The sequence below is a fragment of the Henckelia pumila genome, unplaced genomic scaffold, assembly GCF_033568475.1.
Source record: "Henckelia pumila isolate YLH828 unplaced genomic scaffold, ASM3356847v2 CTG_466, whole genome shotgun sequence".
Classification (NCBI taxonomy): Eukaryota; Viridiplantae; Streptophyta; class Magnoliopsida; order Lamiales; family Gesneriaceae; genus Henckelia; species Henckelia pumila.
The window spans coordinates 1,897,636-1,923,588 of NW_027331833.1; the positions used below are offsets into that span (position 1 = coordinate 1,897,636).

Sequence of the window (25,953 nt, forward strand, 5' to 3'; positions counted from 1 at the left end):
GCATAGGCCACATCCGGTCTGGTAGATATCATCCCATATATGATACTACCTATGGCTGACGCATATGGCACGTGTGTCATCTTCTCTATCTCTTCGTCAGTCTTGGGACACATAGACTTGGATAGAGAAACTCCATAAAACATAGGTATATGTTCTCTCTTGGACCCATCCATTGAAAACCTTTTCAATATGGTGTCGATGTAGGTTGATTGAGTGAGTTCTATCATTTTTTTAGATCTATCTCTATAGATCTGAATTCCTAGAATATAGGATATCTCACCTAAATCCTTCATCGAGAATCTACCTGATAACCATATCTTTGTTGACTGCAACATCCCTACATCATTCCCCATGAGTAGGATGTCATCAACATAAAGTACTAAGAATGTTACCGCATTCTTAACTACTTTCTTGTACATGCATGGTTCCTCCGGGTTCTTGATAAAGCCAAAATCCTTTATCGTTTCATCAAATTTCTGGTTCCAACTTTTTGATGCTTGTTTGAGACCATAGATTGATCTCTGAAGCTTGCATACTTTATGCTCGCTTCCCATGGATGTGTATCCCTCAGGATGCATCATATAGATCTCTTGCTTAATGTTTCCATTAAAAAATGCAGTCTTTACATCCATTTGCCATATCTCATAGTCATACCATGCTGCTATGGCAATAAGGATTCTTATGGACTTGAACATTGCGACTGGTGAAAAAGTTTCATCATAGTCAACTTCTTGTCTTTGAGTATAACCTTTTGCCACCAATAGTGCCTTGTAGGTCAATACTTTTCCATCAGGCCCAAGCTTTCTCTTATAGATCCATTTGCACCCAATTGGAACAATTCCATCGGGAGGATCTACTAAAGACCAAACTTGGTTAGAATGCATCGAGTCTATTTTCGATTGCATAGCTTTAAGCCATAAATTCGAATCCGCATCAGAAATTGCTTCCTTGAAGTTTCTTGGATCACATCCAATGTCGGGTTCACTTTGATCCCCTTCAAGAAGAAGACCATATCTAATAGGAGGCCTAGAAGTCCTCTCGGATCTCCTAGCAATAGGCGTGTCTTGTGATGATTCTTGAGGTGTAGGATCGCTATTTTGTATCTCGGGTTCTTCTCGAATTTTTTCGAGTTCCATCATCTTGCCTTTCTTATCCAATAAGAACTCCTTCTCCAAGAAGGTGGCATTCCTTGAAACAAACACTTTTGTTTCAGCAGGATGATAGAAATAATATCCGATTGAATTCTTCGGATACCCTACAAAATAACATAAGGTGGATCGACTATCCAACTTATCTCCCACTGTCTGCTTCACATAAGCAGGACATCCCCAAATCCTCAAGTACGAATACTTAGGAGCTTTGCCATTCCATAACTCGTATGGTGTTGTATCTACTGCTTTAGTGTGGACGTTGTTTAACAACAATACCGCCGTTTCAAGCGCGTAGCCCCAAAACGAAGGTGGGAGCTCAGTGAAGCTCATCATGGATCGAACCATGTCCAACAAAGTTCGATTGCGACGCTTCGAAACACCATTAAGCTGAGATGTCATAGGAGGAGTCCACTGAGAGAGAATCTCATTCTCTTTTAGATAGTCCAAAAACTCGGTACTTAAGTATTCTCCACCTCGATCCAATCGAAGTGCCTTAATACTTTTACCTAGTTTGTTTTCTACTTCAGCCTTGAATTCTTTGAACCTTTCAAATGCTTCAGACTTATATTTCATTAAATATAAATACTCATACCTAGAATGATCATCAGTAAAGGTAATGAAGTAGGTGTTGCCACATTTAGTACCAATCCTAAATGGACCGCAAACATCTGTATGGATCAAATCCAACAGATTTTGACTACGCTCAGGTTTCTCTTTGAAAGGAGATTTAGTCATTTTTCCCTTTAGGCAGGACTCACAAGTAGGTAGAGAGTTAATATCAGACATATCAAACATGCCCTCTCCCACTAGCTTGTTCATCCTCCTTGAGGAAATATGACCTAGCCTAGCATGCTAAAGGTTTGCCGGGTTTTGACTATCGTCCTTCCTTTTAATTGTTGTTACCGTTTTATCAACATAATTAATTGGAACGGCTTTTAATTTTAAGCTATATAAATCATTTTCAAGTTGTCCATTTCCAATCAAACATTCATTCTTGTAAATATTGCAAATCCCATTCACAAAATTGCAAGAAAAACCATCTCTATCAAGCATAGAAATAGATATAATGTTTTTGACCAAATCCGGAACATATAAAACATCTCTCAAAAATAACTTAAAATTGTTCTGCAAAACTAAATAAATGTCTCCTATAGCTTTGGCTTCGACTCTAGAACCATTCCCGAGCCTTAGCTGGGTCTCACTCATCCTTAGCTTACGACTTCTTGTCATCACCTGCAAATCATTGCAAATGTGAGATTCACATCCGGTATCCAATATCCAAGAAAAAGTATTAAGCGAAACATTTATTTCAATGTAAAACATACCCTTTGCAGTTCGCAACTGTTCGAGGTATTCCTTGCAGTTACGTTTCCAATGACCAGGTTTCTTGCAGTAATGGCAAACGTTTTCATCTTTTATCCCAATTGAAGCCTTGGCCTTTCCCTTCTTATTTGGTACAATCTTCTTGGGCGGGGCAGAACGTTTCTTACCCTTTCCACTTGGTCCTTTCTTAGAGTTAGAAGAGGAGCCAACCAAGAGTACTGGTTTATCCTTCTTTAGTGTGGCTTCATATGTGACAAGCATATTGACCATCTCTTCAAGGGTGGCCTCTATCTTGTTCATATTAAAGTTCATCACAAAACCGTCAAACGATGAAGTAAGTGATAGAAGCAACAAGTCCGCGCTAAGTTCATGCTCCAAAGTCAAGTCGAGTGTTACCAAATTTTCAATGAGCCCAATCATGCGCACCCCATGCTCACGGACCGAAGTCCCATCTCGCATGCGGCTCGTCATGAGCTCTCTGACGGTGGCATACCTCTCCGACCTTGACTGAGCTCCAAAGAGTTCCTTGAGGTTCTTGTGAATATCAGCAGCATTCACAGCATCCTCAAATCTCCTTTGAAGCTCATCAGACATCGAAGCCTGCATGTAGCATTTGGCCTTGATATCATGGTCCCACCATAAATCAAGTTTGGCCAACTCTTTCGGACTTGTATTAGCCGGGGCTTCCTTCGGAGGCGGCTTTTCTAACACGTAGAAAGCTTTTTCCGAAGTAAGAATAATTTTCAACTTACGAAACCATTCCGTATAGTTTGCGCCAGTCAATTTGTTTTGTTCGAGAATTGAAAACAGTGGATTGCGAGAAGTCATTGTAATAGTATACTGAAAAGGAAACAGACAATAATCAATGATTGTTTAATTAATTTACTAAGACATAAAATATGGCGAATTTTAATTTTATGAATTACACTCCCACTATTTTAACGATTTCACTACCCTCTAGTGAAAACGGGAAACTGTTTTCCTTAGTGAGAACATGGAGTCCAATTGACAAATCATGATCTCGAATAATATCAACCAACCATAATTTTCAAAAGGTAGAGCCCAATTACTTCCAAAGTAACCCCCATGTTTTTACCTCATGTCCAATAAGGGCCCAATAATATGACGTCGTTTATTGTGACATGTCAAGATAACCCATCAATATTAAGTTGTGATGGACGGTCGCCATGTGGATCCCCAATAATATGAGCCAATCCCATGGGAGTTCCACCCAACTTACAACATGTGTCGATCCAATGTACAGCTTTCCGACGAACGGGCCCCCCCCCCCCAATAATATGAGACGGACCGTATCCGCGGGTAGCATCTCATACATTGATCGTTGATGGAAGGTAGGAATATTTAAACAATATTTAAATTCCCTTTTTATTAATCTTGATATCAATTTTAAATCATATTTAAAATGAGGAATTTTTAATTTTGAAAATTTGTCTCATCATGCAATTTATGTATGCTTGCGGGATTCATACAATTTAGTCTAAACATGCATACATCAATAATATTATATATTATTTAAGGATGATCGATCCCATTAACTAATCGACTCGTGGTTGCCAATCACGAGTCTAAGTCCAATCCTAGGTGATATGCAAGTATGCAATGCAATCCTATTACATTGAGCTTCCAATTTACATTTCTTCGGTCTTCATTGTATGCTGGGCCCACCATTTCTTCAAATCGTTGTCTCCCACTAAGTCTAATAAATTTACAATAAATTTCGATTACAAATATGGGATACATTTTAGGGGTGGAAACGGGCCATAAACCAGGCCCACTTTTATTACATATGACAATCATATTGGGCTATAAACCAAGCCCATAAATAAACACCAGCAACAATAAGACAAATGTAAATCACCTAACATACACCTAAAACATTGGTCATGGCAATCGATCATTCTTTATCCATTAATTAATTTAATAATTAAATAATTGGATAAACATGCAAAGACATCATAATTTAAAAGATAAAATCATATTTTATCTTATCCATCCATAAGATCATATCTTATCATCAATTGTACCAAAATAATTAATTTTATAAAATTTAATTTAACGGATAAAATTTATAAATTTTCCAAAAATTCAAATTTATCCAAAAATCAATTTTAAAATTTTCGGACTCGAACAATTCGATCCGATGCCTCATGAACCAATCAAAAACAATTTTCGATCGGATCAAAAACTAGAATTTCAAAAATTAAAATTTCAATTAAAAATTAAAAAATAATTTTTCCGGGCTGCACGGGACAATCTCGGGCAGCCCGCGCCCCAAAAAGGGGCCCGGGCAGAGCAGCCCGTCGCTGCCCCTTGGGCAGCGACGGTCGCTGCCCTGGGCAGCGACGTTCGCTGCCCGATTTGCCCATTAATATTCAATTTAAAATTTTCGTTTTGTTTCAAAAACCGAGGCTTAAAAATTTTGTACAATCGATTAATTTAATCGTTTGATCTGAGCAACCTGGCTCTGATACCACTGTTGGAAAACGGTGTTCAGATCAATTAAGAATTGATACCCGATGCAGCGGAAGTTTAAAAAAATTTTATTTCATTATATGGAACGATTCCATATATGGGTATCAAAACTTTTACGATTAAATTTGTTCAAGTAAAAATAAAAACACAGTTAAATTTTTACCTCGTCAAGCAAAGGCTTGATCGTGGACTCCAACAGAATTTAATCTGCTCTTCTTGTAAATCCCGGGAACCGATGACAGTCACGATCTAACTCCGGAATTAGGTCCACGAATGAAAAACAGAAACCCTCTGATTGACTGCACTAGAAATCAATCAGAAGTTTTACGTAGAGAATAAACAGATATAATCTGTTAATTCGATTTGTAATTTTCACAAAAATCACAAGTCGAATTTTCTCCGAAAGGGACAGAGGAATTTTCGAAAAATCCTCTTGAATAGTATAGAGTGAATTTCGAAAATTGCAGTATTCAATATGTGTAATTTTTGAATCCAACACCTCTATTTATAGATAATTTCTATTTATAATTGTATCAGGACTCTAACTCCTTAAAGCCCACAATCCATAACTTAAGCCCAACAAGCCAAGCCTGTTGTTATAAAAATTAATATAAAATTCATCGTGACTCCGATTGATAAACTGATTTCACCAATGTGCACAGAAACCATTTCTACATCTTTTAGAGTCAAGATAATTTTTCTGAATCCGAATTCAGTGATTTTCAAAAATGTTCATCCCTATGTCATTTTAGGAAATCCCACTCCCTTTAGTTAAGAAGTCCAACTTCTCTTTCATTAAATTTAACTCTTTAAATTTAACTATCTCTACGGGGTTTTAGTAATCCATTACTTGTGTAACCCTCAATAGTTCAGGAATACAGCTAGTCGTGGGCTCACAACTCCTTGTGACTCGGAACAACAATTTCCGACTTACCCATCGAATCATGGTAAGAGCGCCTAGCAACATCGCCCCATGATTCCCTAGGTATTACTGATAGTGCCTGCAAGAACCAGTAGATTTTGGTTAGCGTACAGTACGGTCCCTTCATCCATATATCCCGATCGAATCAACAACCATTGGTATATCGAGAGTCGTTCGAGATTCGATAACTATGCATTACATCTTGGAGATCAAATAGTGACATCGCATGTGTTACTAGGAAAACCCATTAACCTAAAACACATCATGTACTCTGGCCAGAGATTCGTCACACTAATATCTCCTCAGATCACATAGGATATCCATACTCGCAAGTATGTGGTGAATCCTTGACAACAAAGCATCGACTCCTATATGTGTCCTAACTGTACCCAATCCCGACACTTGATGACCCCAATAGAGTCGGTAAACGAGTCAAAGTACAGTACTAGCATATAGAGTCTCAATGATGTTTCAAGTAATAAGGACTAATGGTGTGCAACCAAAACCGCGGACTTTATCCACTCGATAAGTGATAACCACTTGAAAAGTCCGAATAGGGTAGTTCGATCATTCATCATATGAATATCCATTTGCATGCTTTGAACATCTCTATGTTCCATACCAATGAAGCGTGGTACTCGGCATCGCAAATGCTAGTATCAATCTCGAGCAATCCTTATCCTTATTTGCGGACGGCTCAATTGACTAGGAACAGTTTAGAATATACAGTGACTATAAGATGTGTTTCATGATAGTCATCCTCATGTGCTACCACATCTTACATACACTATAGTATATTCAAGGTCTTTATCAAAACAACAATAGTATATCATAATATAACATTATGAAGAAAGATAAAGTCAATGCCATTATAAAAGTGTAAATCATATTAAACAAAAGATTGTTTTACATAGAGTCATAAAAGCCCTTAGCCACAAGTTGGCTAACCGGGCACCCACTCTTTCACTCGTATATTCACCCTACCACTATAGCGTCAATGCCCACCGTCGTGGTCGCTCCTAGTGATAGCAAAACCAGGGGCTGAGCTTCCCCAAAACTTGACTCGAATCCAAAATAGGACACAAGACTCTCATGGACACTGACAGCACCTGACTCGAGTCCATGATGAGTTACAAGCTCCCTATGGAAACTGTCAATGACTCACATCTCCCGAGATGCATTCCAGTATAAAACATGCATGTGCTAAGCAACAAATCATGGAAAACATATAGCACATACGATGCAACATATAAGCATATATATCATGTCGGCTATATCGGTCGGTACTTACGTACCTCTAATATCGCAGGTCAAACTTAGCACACTGGTCTAGATCCCACGTCTAAAAAGTCTGCTCTACTGCGACTGCGATACAAATACCCATGCATAATTATTTAAGCTCTAAAAACCTAAACTAAGTTATTTCATGCTCCTAAATATTTTTAGGAAGCCAAAGCTATACATGCGTTCGTCGTCAGCCCTTTGCTGTAGATAGCCTCACAACTAGGCCACAGCTCCGCTACGACGCCTGAATTGTTCCGCTACTCTTGGAACCCCAAAAGAACGCCTAGAATTTCTTAGATCTAAGCAAGAAGGCCTAAGAAACGAGAGAGAAAAGAAGTTGAGGTGCAAGGAAGAATGAGCTCGGCACCCCTATTTATAGGCGACGATCGGAGCGTCCGATCCAGTTCAAACCGTCCGATCCTCGCGTCCGAACTCTCCTGGACAAAAACGTGTCTAGTTTCTAGAGAATGCCTGCCGACACTAGTTCAGAGCCTCCGATCCAACTTCGGATTGTCCGAACTCCCCTTAGTGACGTCACCAATGACGTAATATTTCGGACAGCTGGATATTTGAGTACGGAGCCTCCGAACTCCGATCGGATCGTTCGAATGCCTTCATATCCTCCACTTCGGGTCGTGTGAACTTAAAAATATTGATGATGATAAATTCCTTAATCACCTTACTTGGGTACGGGTCACTACAAAAACGATATTATTTAACGATCCGAGCTTGAGCTTCGTACCATTCAGGCAGTTTGGTTCATTTAAAGCACTTATATATGTATTTATTACTATTTATTAAACTTTAGGCAATTATACTTACTGATTTGGAAGATATCTAGCTACGTCAATTATATATCTAACAACGAAAGATACACATTTAATTACATTGTTAGGACAGATATGTAAAAATCAAAATTGCACCCCTCCACTATCTTATTGAATTTAATATCACTTTGAATTTAAAAATTAAAGTGTCGTACTCTCTCCGTCTAGATTATATAGTCCTATTTTTTTTTAACACAGATTAAAAAAAATCATTGGGAAAATAAATTTTATACAAACTTCTTATTTTATTCCTATTTAATGTATTAAAAAATAATTGTACAATTTTCAATGTGTAATTAATATGAGTTATATTAGTAAAGGAGTGCAAAAAAATATTAATAAATATGGAATATGACTATATATTTGAGACAAAAAAAACGTAGACTATATAATTGGAACGAAAGGAGAATGTTTTTTATTATTTTCAATTCTTAAAAATCATAATTATTCTTTAAAAATTATATTTGAAGAACATTTTTTAAAAATATTTTAAAAAATGTTTACAAAAACTTTAAATTTTTTTTAACTTATAAAACACTAATTTTTTTTTTAAATTACTCGTTCAAATGAACCATTTATTAAGATGTTATAGTTAGATAAACAAAAATTTATGGAAATAGGTTTTTGTGATATGTTTTTTATTTATTAAACATAAAAGTTCATGTGAGACAGTTTCAATTTCACGGATTAATTTTCTGAGATGAATCTTCTAGGGTCACTCATGAAAAGTATTACTTTTTATGTCAAAATATATTTTTTTTTATTATAAATATGAACATGATTGCCCCATTCAAATAAAGATCTGTGAGATCGTCTCACAAAAAATGTTGTAGCCCGACTACTAATTAAGCTAATCTACTGCTTAAAAATGATTAACGGATTCTCATTGGGTTTAAGGAGTTGAAAATCGGATTCAAAACGATTAAAAATGGTTCCAAGGGCTTCAAGTGTTGAGATAGTTCGGAAGTCCCGAAGAGTAAGTTCGAAAACACCGAACTAGTTCGGAAGCCAGAGTTAATGATCGGTAATACCGAGCAGTTCGGAAGCATAGAACTGGAGATCAGAAGCTCAGATCTTGTGACAGTATAACAGGGTATGGTTTTTGATTGGGTGATTGGACTTAAAAGAGTTCGGAAGCTCCGAACCAGAGTTTGGTAGGTCCGAACTGTGTTGGTAGAAGTGTGTTCTCCAATCAGAGATATGCGTCCGGTAAAGAGAGTTCAGAAAAACGATCGGTAGTTTTGAAGTGCGTTTGAAAGCTCCGAACTTGAGATCGAACCTTCCGATCGAGGTCTATAAATAGAGGCTTGAGGCAGCCATTTCCCTCACTCATGCTTCAGTTTTCCTCTCGTTTTCTAGTTATATTTTGGGGTTTTTGGGTGTCGTTTCGAGGGCCAGTGGATACCGAGGTGCTACCGAGATCGTAGTGGAGTTGTGTCTAAGTTTTGAGGTCATCACCATTAAAAGAATGACTACGGACGCAGGTATCACTAGACCCTAATTAGCTTTAGTGAGTAGCTATTAGTCTAGTTAAAGCTTTTAGTAGTTGTTTAGTGATACAGTGATTATCTGCTTATAGGCTTGGACTATAATGCTGTTATCTCTAGGTTGCTTATTCTGAGGTACGAACGTACTATTCGAGATATACTGGTTGAGTATGCATGTTCTATGTTTGCATGGTTTATATGACATGACTTATGTGCATTAATTATTATGTCACGACGATTAAGCTGCATACATTATCTTGTTGAGCCTATACCTTGATATTACTTGTAGAGGGGTCGCTCAGCCCCATGATATTTTTGTGGATAGATGTCATGGTTTTGGATCTGGTTATGTCCAAGGTTTATGATATGGGAGCCACCTCTTGATGCGATGACCCAACGTGCTACATACCATGGTGCCTACAGATTGAGCAGAGTTCCTTCACCGTGATAGGTTTCCTATACCCGATTGCTTGTATTTAGCATTCTTAGCATGTGTATACTCATACTTTCGTACTGAGCGTTGTTAGCTCACGTCTTCGGTTTTTGTTCTGGGCACACCATTCCACGGACATGACTTAGGTTAGACGGACCGGGTGATAGCGGTCGTTGAACAGCAGCATGGTGGATTGTACTGTACCAGGTTTCCCTAGTGGAGTTTAATATTCTCTTCAATCGAGTAGTAATAAATTTATCAGTAATTGTTTTTGGAACCGTTTGTATTCTTGCCGGTAGTTTTTAGTTGATTTAATTAAGTTTTCGTCGACTTACTTTTGATTATTGTTTATTAAATTATATTGCATGATTAAGCTTTGACTCTTAGTGATTCAGTGACAGATCACTACAAGAGACCTACTTTTAATTTTTTAAAAATATTTTTAAATTTTTTTAACTTATAAAAAAACAAAAAAGTATTTTTAAAATATTTGTCTAAACTAAATATTGCTTAAGATGTTATATAGTTATAGATGAACAAAAAATTATGAAAATAGGTTTTTGTGATATGTGTTTTTTTTAATCAAACACAAATACTTTTGTGAGATGGTTTTACAGACCAATTTTATGAGACGAATCTTCTATTTGGGTCACTCATGAAAAATATTACATGTTATGCCAAAATATTACTTTTTATTATATTATGAACATGATCACGTCTTTTAAATAAAGATCCTTGATATTGTCTAAAAAAACCTAATCTTAATTAAATGAACATAATATTTTTTGTCATTTTATATGGGTATTTTTTGTTTATAAAAACTTATATCATCACCTCGTTATTCTATATTTCTATGATGTTGATTGTGATATATATATATATATATATAGTTTCTTTCAAGTGCCCATCTACCATGTCCACCAATGATGTGGCACTATTCTATTGGAAACTGTAGGTCCAATAGAATAGTGCCACATCATTGGTGGGCATGGTGGTGGGCATAGTAGGTGTGCATTTGAAAGAAACTTTATATATATATATATATATATGAGTTCTTTTATGGTGCCCAACACTATATGCCCACTTCATACCCACCATGTACAAGTCAACTCATCTATTGCACCGGTCAACTCATTTATTGTACATGGTGGGAATGAAGTGGGCATATAGTGTTGGGCACCATAAAAAAACTTTATATATATATATATATATATATATATATATATATAATAACAATTAATATGTATATGATTCAATGAAAATACTAAGTTTATATTCTATTCTTTATTCCTTGTCGTGAGCACGTATAAAATTATGTTTTTTAGCGATCAAACTGAAATCTTAAATTTGGAAAAGATGTAATAATAATTATTAAAAGCTTGTAGATTTGCTGTCAAGTGGCAAGAGGTAGTATTAGTAAGTCCAATAGTCACTCTATATTAACTTTACTGACAATTAAGAGTGTCGTCAGAGCTTAAGGCTCGATATTGAATACTGAAATCGCATTATTTAATTAATAATTTATTTGATAATAAAAAAACCGACCAGATAATCAATTCATTGTTTTAAGTGAAAATTATGGAGAAGTATTTAGTTGAAATTGGTTGTAGACTAATAAAATTTTAATGTATTGTTATTGTTATTATTATTTTTTTTTTCTAAATGATGTTTATTAAATTTTGTTGACTATACGTACATTTAAATGAATCCATTTTTTAAAAAAATCAATATTACCGTACTTTTGCGATGTTCGATATTTCAAAATAAAAAATCACTTATTTTATACATACAGAAAACTATAAGAAAAATTGCAAAAACTTATATGAGAAGGTTTCATAGATCAATTTTGTGAAAAAATCTCCTATTTGAATTATGAACGAAAAAATATTACTTTGAATGCCAAAAATATTAGTTTTATTGTAAATATGAACATGATTGACCAATCTCACGAATAATGATTTGTGAGACCGTCTCACAAAAAACCTACTAAAAAATTCATCAAAAAAACTAGTTTTCAAAAAATACTGGATATTGTATTTTCAAAAACAAAATAGACATTGATTATGAATAAAACCATGAAATATATATAAAATAAAAAAGTGAAATTCCCTATCAATCAATAACCTAACACCTCTCGTGAATATTTTTTTTAAAAAAAATCAATACCTATTTAAGAACATATATTCAATTTGACATAAAAGCAGAATCGCATATTCATAATTATTATGAGTGTTACATAAGCGTATTTGTGTAGTAGGTAAATTTACATACACTTGAATACGAAGTGAATGTCCCTAAACAACGATCACCATAAATACACAGCCACTGACGAATTTTTTTTTTTTTAAAAAAAAAAAACTGAAAAATGAAATGTGTGTAATGAATGACTAACGAGAAAAGGCACAATTCTCACCGTTTTAAAACCATTCGGATAGCATTTTGTTGGTCTTTGGTTAAACTCTACATCAGAAATCAGACGAATTGTTACAGTCCAACAAGTAGATAAAGAATCAAACTCAAGTGTGCACATGCTGAATTTCACCAAAGAGAGATTATTAAACCTGGAATAGTAGTTCGAAATATGATCTGTCACGATCGGAGAACTTCATGAAGAACTCGATGAGATTAGTAGCCAAATTTATCTGCAAGATTGGGGTGCAAAAAGATAGATTGGCACAGAGAATTGAGCTACAATTTTAAGATGGTTAAAATAAATTTGCGTGTAAAGGAGATGCCTCGTTCAGTGGATCTGCGCTGCTGAGATATTCATCTTCATAGTCATCATCTTGGTCCTGAAACAATCATGACAAACGAACTACTTCAGTAAAGGGATAACACAATTTGAAAACCATAACGCTTAGCAATAGTCGAACCACATCGAAGGCCTTGGCCATGGCGTCAAGATATTCATATGTAGGTCTGCCTTGTGATGCAGCGCCAACTGAATATTGGAAATCGTCAATGCCTTCTTCGTGTTCATTGTCTCCATTCTGAACTTCTTCCCAATCACTGTCCTGCCATGATGGAGTGGCAAAAACTTCTGATTATGAACATAGTCTTGGACAAGGTGATAGAAATGCTAAAAAGACTATAAAAATACCTCATTATTGCCATCGACTTGCTCTTGGATTTCAAGTAAACCGTCTGCCAACAAAGCTAGAATCTATTCGCACAGGGAGCAAATAAGTACGTAAATTACATATATCTGCAATCAGAATATCTGTAATAACCTTTGTTTCTTATTATTGATTGATATACCATTCGCCAAATTAAACTATCGTCTACATGATGTTCCATCTTCCTTCAATTTCCTTAGTTTTCCCATATATCAAATATAACAGTTAGTTTCAGATCTTCACTTCCACTCGTTATCACCAGAAGTAAAATCAAGGGAAGCTGTCAAAACTTTCCAGAGTTCACCAGAAACCAAGCCTTGAAACCAAAAATAAAGTTAAGTACCTTCTCGGGAAGTGATGATAGTGTCCACTGATCTGGTACTAGCTTTGCTTTGGAACGGGTGGTTATCCCCACGGCAGACTGTCGATGATGCATTATGCAGTGAGTTCACTTTAAGAGACAACCAATGACAGCAACACAAGATGAAAAAAACCTTGGTAAGATGGCCTTGGACTTTGATATTTCCCAACTCAACATGCCCGGTCAATAACAATAATGCTAAAGCAGTGGTCGTCACTTTAATTTGGTAGGCTCCCTGAACTTCACCTGAAATTAATCAATAGATTTGTTAACTACTGCAAGATTGTGTTCGGATTAGAGAGCAATTTTTTTTTTTTTACAAAAAGGCGGAGTAAAAAAAAAGAAAAAACTTCAACTTCGAGAGTCAAAATTATCACACATGCTTGGAGACTTTTGAATTCCATAACTCAAAACTTACCTAACTTCAATCTTAACTTGCTTGCAGCTTAATATAATGAATCTCAAATTCCGATAACAATGAAGTCAGTTGATAGTTATCAATCAAATCATGCTCTCAAACCCAAACGCATGCTCCAGTGGTACAAGAAGGTTAAGAAGGATACTTCTCAGCTCACGAAGGACAGATTCTTGTCTTGCACGAATTTACACTGTATGGGCTACAAGAAAGAGCAAGCTTTTTGAAAATTTGGACGCATGTTTACATTCTTTTTATTAAAATATAAATAACATATTTTAGATGTATAATCCATATCCCCAAGACTTCGAGTATATGCCCAATTTATTTGTATGCATTTTTAATTAATGAAATTTAATTCAACAATAATAAATGTAGGAAAGACATTCTCTGTAATGTAGGTAAAAAAATACAGACAACCACCGCAGTAAACGTTTATAACATAATCTACATGGTACAACGGTAATTCTTCAAGTCACACTTAAGCTGTGTAATTGTATCATGAAAAAAACAACAAAATCTTGTACACAGACATAAATTGGTAAACGAGATAACATATTAACTTGCCTTGCTGTCTAGTCCATTCAAACATTACATATGCAAAGGAGTTTTGATGACCTTCAACTGGGATTGAGACCAGCAGATCAATAAATTGTTCGACACGAGGGACACTCATGTGAACCTGCATTGCAGAAGAACATATACATTTAGGTCATGTCATGGAAAGCATATTAATATTTGGAAGCAGGCAATGCTGCAATCATAAGATAATTATCTATCTGATGAGGCAAAATCTTTAAGCTTTTATGAGGGCAAAAAGTAATTGTGTTGATATTAGTTTGACTTGACATATCAGATAAGTGGCTTTCAAACTGGGTACAAAATATATATTGGACGCGAAGGCTTAGACAATGTACTTCTCAAGCTCCAAGATAAGTATTTCTCAAGGTAATTAAAAAGATCAGAACATTCTGGACACATTATGTAATAAAACACATTGAAATTTTCTAAAAAAAAAAAACACACACACACACACACATTGAAATAAATGGTGCAGGCATATGCTCATGGTGTGATCATGCATTACTGACCAAATATATCAATATCATACTGTACCAGTCTAGCAAAAATTAGAAGTAATGAGCTTTTCAGTCCGGCAATTTGAGAAGATAGCATGCGTCTGATAAGAGCGATGACAAGGTCTCTAATGTGCTGTGCCATTTGTGAAGGCAGATGTAAAACTAATTGTAGAATGTAACTACCAACAAAAAGTGATCCTGAGCTTTCCAAATCAGGATCTAGAAGCCTGCACAAACATGCAATGGAGAAGGTTACAGAAACACAACTCAAAGTCAAGTTGGTGCTTATCTGCTAAATCTCAGTATGTACGATAAACAATTATAACAACCTGCAGGCTTCAACCATAGCTTAAAAAACAAGCATTTACAAATGAATCTAGTAAAGAATAGTCAATGTGTTTAGAAGCCAAGATGAAAACATCAATTCACATAGTTACGATGGTTAATTACCACTGTAATAAAAGTATCTATTCTGTAGAACAATGAATCAGTTACAATCTCTTCGATTATCAGCTACTGAAGCTCTGTAAACATATGTTGAGTGAGAGAGAGGCAAGAATTCTTTATATTGATCAATGCTATGCTGCTGTGTGATATTCTAAGTATTGATAGAGATCGCCATTCTATGATTTTATAGCAGCCACGTCAAATATATTTTTGACCAAGTATTTTTCTCACTTCAAATCTTGAGTTTCAGCCATAAAAAATTATCTCAAACCCACGTTGAATTAACAAATAATATATTTAACTAACCCATAGAAATCCTAAAATAAACATTCTACAGAGATGGTTTTCACGACACAATGACCTAGTAACAGTTCCAAAAATATTGCGAACAGAAGGAAACAAGAGCATCACCTTGAAGCCACATCAAGTAAACTTTTCATTATAAATCCAGGATCCCCACTCCAAGCAAGCAAATCTTGTTTTCCACCAGACACTAGAGCAGCTAAGCACTGGGTTGCATTCTAATCGGCGTAAAAGTAAAACCATTAGGTTCATATCTCTTACCAGAAGAAACCCATTCTAGAAAACATGCAGACAACAAAGCACAAATTGCAAGAGGTTCCAAAGACAGTATAGATAACCTGCATCTCACTGTGGTCGTTACTCTGGAGGACTATACTAACAACAGGATCAAAAGAAACTAGGTGCACTGCTTTCACCACATCAATAGGAGCATTCTGAAAACAAATGCCACATAGACATGCATCCAGTCACTAAAAGAATCCCCCTCCAAAGTGTTGGCAATTAAATAGCTCACAAACCAAAAATATATACAAAGCAAAGTTCTCTGAGAGGTGATTAACCTTCACTAACATTGTTACAAGATCCAGCGCTGCAGCAACTAATCCTTCAGGTTGTTGATGTGGCTGAGAAATGCAAGCAGTGCGTGAGGAATAAAACTAACATGAACTGTTAAAAGTTCTCCAATTCTAGTAAAATACGAGAAAATTTTGCAGGGCATACGTTACTGAGAACTGGTATGATATAAGGTAAAACTCGAGAAACCAGAGGATGAATGCAACCGGTTGCATTTTTTATTGCCTGAGAACATAAAAAGCACAGGTACAGACAATCCGATTTAGTAAAGTACGACATGGATAGAGCAGCTTACTCATAAAACAATTTTTAATTGTTCTTAATGAGATCCCAAGAACTCAAACAGTTGAAGTCAAAATCTACCACGATATAATTGTATCCAAATGAACTGTGTATCCACAATCTATCCAAAAACAAAAGTGGAAACATCCAAGACCTGCCATCCCTTTTTTTTGCACTAGGTCTCAGAAACAGCTTATTGGCAATTACTATACAGTGTAACTCTCACATAAGATTCATGACCCACCCTGCAAATTTTATTTAGTAGAGCTTGCCAAAGCTAAACTCAAAACATTCCCTAAACGATGAAAAAGAAAAAATATTTACCTCCAGAACCTCCAGAGCGTCAATAATGATGAAAGGGTTTGAGACATGTGAGGCCCACATATTAAGGATAATAGGAGAGATAACTGGTTCAATTGAAGCTAATATCCCATCACCTAGAAGGAGAAAAACATCAAACCTTTAAAGCAGTTCAAATATTACATAAAGGAACTTTACTGCTTATCAACGCTATTCAGACTAACCAGCCTTCACAGCTGCCTGCAGGGTTTCAAGCACCAAGTGCATAGTCTCGTCAGATGCCTATGAAGCAGTCAGGAACATAACATCAGCAAGGGTAGATGAATTTAAGATATCATAATATCGATTTAAGATATCAAATGCCAACTCACATTCTTGAGAAGATCTATAAGTGACGAGAATAAATCCAAAGCATGAGGCTGAAGAATCCCTCCAGAAGAATCTGGTAGGAGTTCAGATAGCGCTCGACATGCACCAACTTTCACAGGTGGGGGCCTGTAATAAAAAGAGTGATGATTTCCATTCTCATAAAACATAACCAAGTGAAAAGGGTTCAAGTTCAGGTTTCTCACACATCCATGCCCACTGTCTTAATAGCAGCATATAGAAAATGCTCTGTCACTTGTTGGTTCATCTTTACATTAAAAGGTACACAAATAAGATTGTATATGAAGATATCAAAGAGAAGGGTAAGAATGATAGGAGTGAGCAGTGGTTTCTAGATAATCACCACAGAAGAGAACTTTGCAACGGATGTAAACAAGCGTGCATAAAGAAAAGGATAGACATGTACTCCTGCAGATGAACAAGAAGATATTAACTGTATATGAAGACACACGTGCAGCAAAACATAGATTACAGCTGGCCCGATCTAATATCCGGTGAAGTATTCATCTCACCTGTTGCCACATCATCAATTAAAATTTGCTCCATCATATTTTGCAGTGCTGGTCCATTAGCCTAAAAGAGAAGATACAAATAAAACACAGAAATTATATTTCAAACTAAGTGTTCATTTTGAATAGAATCCTGACAGTGCTCTCATTCAGATTATAAAAAATCTAATGAGTGATGGCATACCTCTGTTTGAAGCAACTGCTCTGATACAGAACCCAAGGCAAAAAGAGTAGCCTCCCGCAACTGTCAGCATACATAGGGAATCAAATAAGGAGATAAAACAGATGAGAGGAGTATTAATCACAGTAAGGTTGTGTTACTCTGTGGTAATAAAGTGTGCATGATCCATTTTTTTTTATCTATCTCATAACTTCCTTATGAAGGAACTTGATAGACAGCAGTAATCGAACTTAGCTTACTAAAAGAACTTCGAGACCAAGCAAATCCTCAGTAATCGAACTAAGCTTATTAAAAGAACTTCGAGACCAAACAAATCCTCCATTTGACATCGAAAACAGATTAAGCATCTTCAAAAAATCATAACCTGAATGCTTCTCGGCAAACCTTCAGGTGATAAGTCCTTATATGGACTAAACAAATTGAAAAAAGCGTTGCACTCTTTTAAAACATTTCTCCATCTGCCAGGAAGTAGGAGGCTGTCCAACCAATTCAAATCAATTTCCAAAAAAAATAACTCTTTTGACTTACATATGTGCAAGTTAAGTTTAACCGAATGGACATTCCACTGCTATAGCTATCGGGATTAAGGAGGGATCCCAAAATCACAATAATGTGAAACATAAATTTTTGTATGTGTGTCATTCTTTTAGGTAACAGTAATTCAAGTCATTAAGTGGTACTCTGACTTACTTTCCACCATCCTGGAGTACCGGTATCTTTCTGTTGCTGAGACTCATTTATTCGCCTTTTCAAAGAGTCAATTACAGCATTTAATCCCTCCGTTCCACAAGAAGCAATTATCTCTTCCAGTAGAAGTGCTCCTAGAAGATGTGACTTTCCAGATTTTAAACTCCATGCCACGCAACATGAACGGAACAGAACCAAATGAAGGGCCGATTTAACTACCAGGGCAACAATAAAATAAGCTATGGGCAATAACAGAACTAATGCAAAGCTCGGAGTCCTGAGAGGATAGTATCAAATATCATTACAAATGAGAGACACAAAAAATCTTTGGAACCATGAAAGAAATTTCTGAGTTGCAGTATCCAGCGGTTTGTTGTGCCAATATGTGAGAACAACCACTCATACACCCATCAAGCTTTGACCGTGACAAACTTTCTTCAGGCAATGTAGGTCCGATATAGGCCATTTCTTATTTACATTGAAAACTAGTCTCAATTGTTGGTAGAGTTAGAAAATATAACATGAAAATTACCATAAACTTAACCATATAAAAACTTTAAAACTTATCTCATCAGGAACATTGATGGCATATTTTAACAAATACATTTTACAATTAAATTCATTTTTATATGTAAAGAACTCATATTAACCAAGAACATAGAGCGGCAGAGCCTATATAATCAAGATTTTTTTATTCACATATTGAATGTCAGACCAATTCAAATCTTTAACAGTCCAAGAGCCACAATTTTAGCCAGTGCCAGGTCATGCTACATAAAATGCTGAGAGAGAATTACAGGTCCACATGCTGAGAAAATAGAATATGTCCAGTATAAGTTCCCAGCACACCACCAATATTATTTATACCTCACTGAGATGAAAACGAACACTAGAGGCATGCACATTAACAAAAGTTCAATACAGAGATGTATCCACAACAAACATTTTCAATAACTAATCAACAAAGTTTAGCATTTCCGGAACCACCTTACCAGACACACGACAACTATATGTATTGTCATCCTCATCAGCAACATATTCATTAGCATCCAGAGACCAGGTATGAATCTAAATCCAAGTTACATGTGAAAAAAGATGATAGTAATTAACTCAAAAGGAAAACAATATACTCATTAATCAACTATGCAGTAGGACCTTCCCAAGGTAAACAAAATAACATTTGTGTCTGATGATCAGAAAACCAAGGAAGAGTTGCATTATCTATACAAATTTCTTTACCCACGTTAGCAAGAAAAGAAAAAGGAATCACACAGAACTTCATGTACTAATTCTCCTTGATTTATGATAGTTACAGATGCAATTTTATCTGTAGATGTATGTAGTTTATGCAAAATGTGATGTCACTATAGATGGAACGTGACATACAATTAGGATAAAGGAAAGAGATTCAACAACTAACAGCTTGCTACATTTCTTTATCTCCTTGCCAACTTGTCAAGCCCCAATCCCAACCAAAGAAAAACCCAATAAAGTCAACAAAATTAACTATTTATAAAGATGTTCATATACAAGTGTGACAAGATTAAAATCAAAAGTTTTTCTATGCAATCAAGAGTCATGATGACATCGCGCCCTCAGTATGTACAACAATCTGGAAGACAAACTAAACCAATTTTCAGTAACTGAATCAACAAGATCAAATAGAATTGAGGTAGCACAAACTCATCAAATTCTCTCATTCTTTCTTCCTCGTATTTCCATCTTAAGGATGCATAGCATTAGTAGCAACATTCAAGCAAACATTAAGCACAGAGATTCCATTCGAAAAAACTTCAACTGATTGTCAGAAGTCAAGATTTCAATTTTCAGAATTGATAAAAGAGAACATAAAGGATGACGATTTCACGAATCATCTAGGTAGAAACAAATACCTGTTGTTCTGTAATTTGTAGGAAACCAATGGTATAGTAAACCAACTCCTTCACATTGTTCATAACAACCTGAATGGAAAAAATATCAACATTTCTGGAAACTGACAGCCGCATGTAACAAAAAAAGGAGAAAAACTGATTAAAAAAAGAAGTCCCAACACATACCCTTACAAATTTTGGGCTTCCAACAATAGTCAATAAAAACTCAAATAACTGCATCCAAAGAAAAGCAGGTATGTCACAAGGCTAGCAAGCGAACGCCAATATTTTACTCCCAACAACAACAAAAAAAAGGAAAATAATACAAGAAGAAAGCATACTCAAATATCAAAATGTAATTCACAGGCTTATGCCCGAACAGGTACTCCAGTTTTTACAATATGAAACAGTTTCTCAAATCACTCGAGGTTTTACAGAGGGTACAAACTGAAATTGATATTTCCATGTTGCAATTGAATTTTGCCATAACAATCTTTCAACTGAGATCCATACTCATATAAATCGATAAGGCACAAGTTGAATGGTTAACTGTAATTATAGATGACCAGATATACGAAAGCCGGCTCATATAAACTTTTGGAGAAAGGTTTGGTGAAATATAAAATGTTAGAAAACATGCTGATCCTATGAACTGATTGCTAATATTCTGCATCTTTTCTTGTTCATTTTATTATGCTAATCGTCTTTTGACAGCCAGGAGGTCTAATGAAGACATTTGCGGCAATATTGCATAGCAGTTCATTATTAAGACCTAAATAAGTACTCATAGGATAGAAAAATCGAACTGGATTAAACCATTTTTTAAAACTTTTTCTGGACCATAGAAGACAAATGCATGATTGATATCAGTGTGTAAACTGAATGTTCAACACAGAAAGTCTTTTGGAGAAATCATAAAGTAGACATTGGTTGAAAGATAGAAGCCAATGCATAAATTCCGAAAGCCAGTAGGAAAGAAAAACAAATTCCATCGTCCTCAGTCCATATGTTCAAGATTGTTTTCAAATAACAAGACAAATATGATAAAATCATGTATAAAAGGACAGAAAAGTTCAGAGTCTGGCAAGTAAAGAAGTAAAATCAAGCACCAAAAGAAGAAATTACAGCAAGACAACAAGTTTGCTAGTAAAGACAAATGACGCAAAGCAAAATTAACCACAAGAAACCAACAAATAACGATGATGCTATATAGTTTTGATATTTCCAAGGAAATGCAAATCTTCAGAATTGAGCACCAGTACCATAGTTGATCATATGTTACAGAAGTATAAGTTGCCAAACTTCAATACTCAGTGATTATTATAATTAACCTGAATGACAAAGGACTCAAGACTTTTTTCTGAGCCATCAGAATCATATCTCCCATCATAAGAATCTTCAACACCTTCAATTGAAGATCGCTCGTAGACTCCTAAGGATGTTACAAACGTATGCCACAATGGCCCTACAATAACTGAAACCACCCCAATGTCAAAAAAAAGGAACAACAAGGAAAGTAAATGCATCAGCACATTCAATAGATTACTGCAACATACGTAAAGTAAATGCATCAGCACATTCAATAGATTACTGCAACATACCAGTAAAATGAGTATCGGCTATGGCTGGAAAGTATTGAACAAACTGATTCAGGCACTTTAAAACCTGATCAATAATGGAAAAAATGTTCCAGGAGTCAGAAATATTCACAGAGCATCATGAGCGACAAACCAAAAGAATAACAACCTCCATCCGGATGCTCCAATCATCAGGATCTTCAGATGGCACTGGGTGTTTTAGGATTGAAGAGAATTGCTCCATCCAAGGCTGGAGCATTGGTAGCAGCAAGGCACTTGTTTCCATCTAATCACCAGTAATCAATTCACTAGCAGTCTAGCAATAATAAAATACATTCACTCAATCAGCCAGCTTTTAGAAGCAATATACCTTATATACACCACTCAAAACCCCGAGCACTGAAGTGCAATTGTACACTATTGAAAGCGCTTTAGACCTGAGACATTTATCATAGATCTGTAATGATAAATACCCACAAAAAAAAAAAAGATAAGTGGATTCATATGATGTCTTGTACATGAAAGAAAACATTTCAGAATAATTTTGCGAACCTACAATTAAAGCATCGATTTTTCTCATATACTTGAATGGAAAAGAACATGAATATGTAATTAAGAAGAAAGGTAAAAGGTGACTTGAGTTCCTCTATTGTTGCATCAAGTTTCTGATTTCTTGAGTTAAAAAAATCTTCAGGTGAAGCCAAGACAAACAAAGAGTTTCTGCCAAGCCACATAATATAATACAATTCACACCCTCCTAAGGTGCCAGCATAATGTCCATACACATACACCTTTTTAAAAATAGGATCAGAAGACAAGCACCACAAATAGCATTCTTCAGTCAATAAAAGTACACAAGCACCTGTTTAAAAAATAACCTCCTTTTCTTACAAAGATAAATTAATGGATGTAGTTATTGTCTCTAAATTATATATTAAATACATCTTCTAATCCATAATGTTCTAACAGAATAAAAAGATATAACTAATTCTAGAACAAGTAAGCGATGGCAAAGGTTCCCAGAGCCCAATATTAAGAAAACAAAAGAATTTTTCAGGCTCTCGTTTAGAATTATGAGTCCCATACACAAGTGCAAACGTTTAGCCTATACTTATTATGTAAAGTAACAAATAAAGGGGTATAAAGTGATTAATCAGGTTGTGCTGGTGATCTCTTTATTAACCTAAACCTGTACTGTACCTTTAATGTGACTAGTTCTTCTCATGATACGGATCAGAAATCTAGTGCAACTGCAAGTCATAGCTTCCAATACTTGCTGATAAAATGTTGGACTAATACAGTTTCCAATACTTGCTGATGGAGTGATGGACTAATACAATGTATATTGCTCGTCTAAACATGATAGTTACTGCCTAAAAGTTTAAAAGTAGTGTCTCATATCACTTACTTGTAATTTATTAGATAACTTGGATATGAACATTTTACCTGAGGAGATGACACAATTGTGAGCAAGCACGGGAATAAAACTGGTATAAGTTTAGGAACCATCTTATCATCCATATCTGAAGAAATAAGTGCCAAGCATCTTATAGCCCCGTGCACTGGGACAATCAGCGACAAAGATTAGATTCACTCACAAAAAATTAATGGGCAACTTCAAAGGAAAACAAAGGACTCACCAGCGTTCAGTTTACTCTGGTCATTAATCAAACTTAAAAGGAAGGGAGCTAGATCCGGCCAATCATCCGGCCAGTCATACTGTGCAATTGTTGATACAGCCACACTAACCGCAGTACAGATCTTCTTGTGTGGATCATCTAACAATGAAAGAAGTATTCCACGTATGGATGACTGAAAAATTAACAGAATGAGGGGTCATTTTATATGTAACAGATTTAAAAGATATCTAACTTCTCATGCTTTCCACTTTATGAAACCAATCCAGGGAAGCAACCATGATGTGGAATCGGTTTGAAGAGAAGATTCATAGGCCCAAGTTTCGGACAATTGTGGCCATTTCAGTTAGGCAAGTGATAAATTCAAAGGAATAACAAATAAGAGTTGAAGGACACAAAAAACTGCGACCTAAAAGTGGTTTTAGATGATTAAATGAAAGTAAAACTCAAGTTCTAGATAACTAAATGAAAGTAAATTTCAAAGTCGAGATCTTTAGACGAAGGCATTCCCGTTTCTGCTGAAACTCATAGATTTGATCCATGGTGAGATATGCATCAAGAAAAAGGAATAACCTTTTCATCACTGGAAACAACAGGATGCTCAAAGCCTTCCTCATCTTCACTCCAGTGTTTCTTTATATATTGCTTTAGCAGGACTGCTGCTAAGTAATGATTGTTAATTACACAACTAAAATAGAAAAAGAAGAAAAATGCCCTCACAGAACAGACATTATGCAACTAAAATATGGAAAATATCATCTATTAAAACAACTGGAGCACAGGATATCTGTCTTAATCCAAATGAGAGATTTCGGTTCGCAGCAATGCTAGCTAAGGCCACACCAAAACCTATTCAAATAAAACGAAAGCAAAATCAGTGGCCATACTTCAATGAGGAAGCATAAAAACAAATAATAAAATGACTTTTCTGAAACAGTAAATTAGTGTTTGCAAGAGCTTATTTTAAGTGCTTCCAAGCTTCTAACCAGTTAAATGTTTGGAAATTGCAAGAAGAAGCTCTAAAGCAGTTAAAACAAGTTCTTGCAAACTCATGGCATTTCTCAAATCATTATAGAATTGCATCACAAACATCGAAACGCCTGCTTCAATCCTCCAAGGTAACGCACTACTCGGCAAAATGAAATTCAATTTCACAATTTGCATGTCTTTAGAGTTTAAAGTCGTGACATTGGGTTTGCCTCGGAAAATTTCGGGAGTTTCATAGCCGCTCACAATGGAAAACCCAACATCCAAAACTTAAAAAGCACACTGAATCGAACCCAACCAACTGAAAATCACGACAGAAATTCATATCGCCACGTGAATGAAATTAGAAAAAAAAATCCTCAATTAAAAAACTTTTTAACCATCCAAGTAACGAAGATAATCAGAATCAAAGACAGAAACATCACGTCTAACAATCGACTCAATCAACATAACTACAGCGCGGATCGACCTGACTGCGAAGACACTTGCTGAAGTGAGGTCTCCGCGAATGTTCGAACTTGGTGGTCGGGATCGAGCGACGCGTTCAAGCAGCTGATGAGCCATTGCTGATCTTGATCCATGAACAGATATACAAATACAAATACAAAGTATAAAATGCGTGAGTGTATCTATATGTGCGCGTGAATTCACCGCAAATGTGTGTTTTCGATGCCAGAAAAATGCGGCAAAAGGGAGGGAAATATATGTCTCGGGTTTTTGTAGTCGGGGGAGTTTTATAGTTTGCTAGGGTTTTTGTACTCTCTACTTTGACTATGTTCACTATACATAACTGGAATTACCCTTTACCCCATTTGAGATGTTTTATTATTATTATTTTTATTTTGGATCATGCTACATGTACAAATTGGATTACAAGTTGGTTTACAAATTGCATTTCCTCCATATCTTTTTGAAAAAAAAATTTCAAATAAAGTGTAGAAATAATTTTGTCAATTCAATTGTATTTTGTAACCCAACTTGTAATGTCATTTGTACATATAGCATTTTCCTTTTATTTTTATATATCAATTGGAAACATATTCGTGGACGCCCTTAAAAAAATTTAACTAGCCACGAAGCACACGCGCTGCGTATATATAAAATTATTTTTTTAAAATTAAAATATATATTATTTTTAAAATCTTAATATGGTGAAATTTTTTAGACAATCATGCACTCTATTTTAAAGAGCAAAATTATGAATTATAAAAAAAATTGGAAGTTAGTTAGTGGGTATGTTACTAGGTATGCACCTGTGCGTGAATTTAGAAGCGAACATGTGAAATTTTAGAACTAATTTAGGTATGTGTATTAAATATTT

The 25,953-nt window shown here is 35.5% G+C and overlaps 1 protein-coding gene across 6 annotated transcripts; it reads right to left on the bottom strand.

Annotated features, from left to right (window-relative positions):
• Positions 1-12,131: 12,131 nt before the first annotated feature.
• On the bottom strand, positions 12,132-25,369 carry LOC140872511 (uncharacterized). 6 transcript variants are annotated; one of them, XM_073275356.1, is made up of 33 exons: positions 25,102-25,368; positions 24,433-24,494; positions 24,219-24,311; positions 23,649-23,820; positions 23,455-23,570; positions 22,379-22,465; positions 22,178-22,294; positions 22,033-22,096; positions 21,763-21,905; positions 20,618-20,665; positions 20,453-20,521; positions 19,553-19,628; positions 18,564-18,775; positions 17,877-17,936; positions 17,696-17,756; positions 17,527-17,591; positions 17,369-17,430; positions 17,168-17,291; positions 17,021-17,078; positions 16,821-16,933; positions 16,362-16,439; positions 16,202-16,264; positions 15,980-16,075; positions 15,750-15,859; positions 14,929-15,118; positions 14,380-14,494; positions 13,531-13,643; positions 13,380-13,457; positions 13,021-13,083; positions 12,794-12,934; positions 12,656-12,712; positions 12,482-12,562; positions 12,132-12,380 (listed from the first exon to the last, which is right to left on the bottom strand). In XM_073275356.1, exons 1-33 carry the CDS (start codon positions 25,211-25,213, stop codon positions 12,330-12,332), a joined length of 3,150 nt encoding a protein of 1,049 aa, XP_073131457.1. In that variant the 5' UTR covers positions 25,214-25,368; the 3' UTR covers positions 12,132-12,329. The 6 variants fall into 6 exon arrangements, 4 of the variants coding, with proteins under 4 accessions (XP_073131457.1, XP_073131460.1, XP_073131458.1 ...); XM_073275359.1 differs by having other exon boundaries at positions 18,564-18,694; positions 24,219-24,304; positions 24,426-24,494; XM_073275357.1 differs by having other exon boundaries at positions 24,219-24,304; positions 24,426-24,494.
• Between the last annotated feature and the right edge of the window lie 584 nt (positions 25,370-25,953).

Excerpts from the sequence above, each read along its gene's own strand:
- LOC140872511 (XM_073275356.1), bottom strand. The coding sequence starts at position 25,213 with ATGGATCAAGATCAGCAATGGCTCATCAGCTGCTTGAACGCGTCGCTC. Across the intron at positions 19,629-20,452 it reads TACAAATTACAGAACAACAG|ATTCATACCTGGTCTCTGGA; the intron begins GTATTTGTTTCT and ends ACTTGGATTTAG. Across the intron at positions 17,937-18,563 it reads GTACTCCAGGATGGTGGAAA|TTGCGGGAGGCTACTCTTTT; the intron begins GTAAGTCAGAGT and ends GTATGCTGACAG.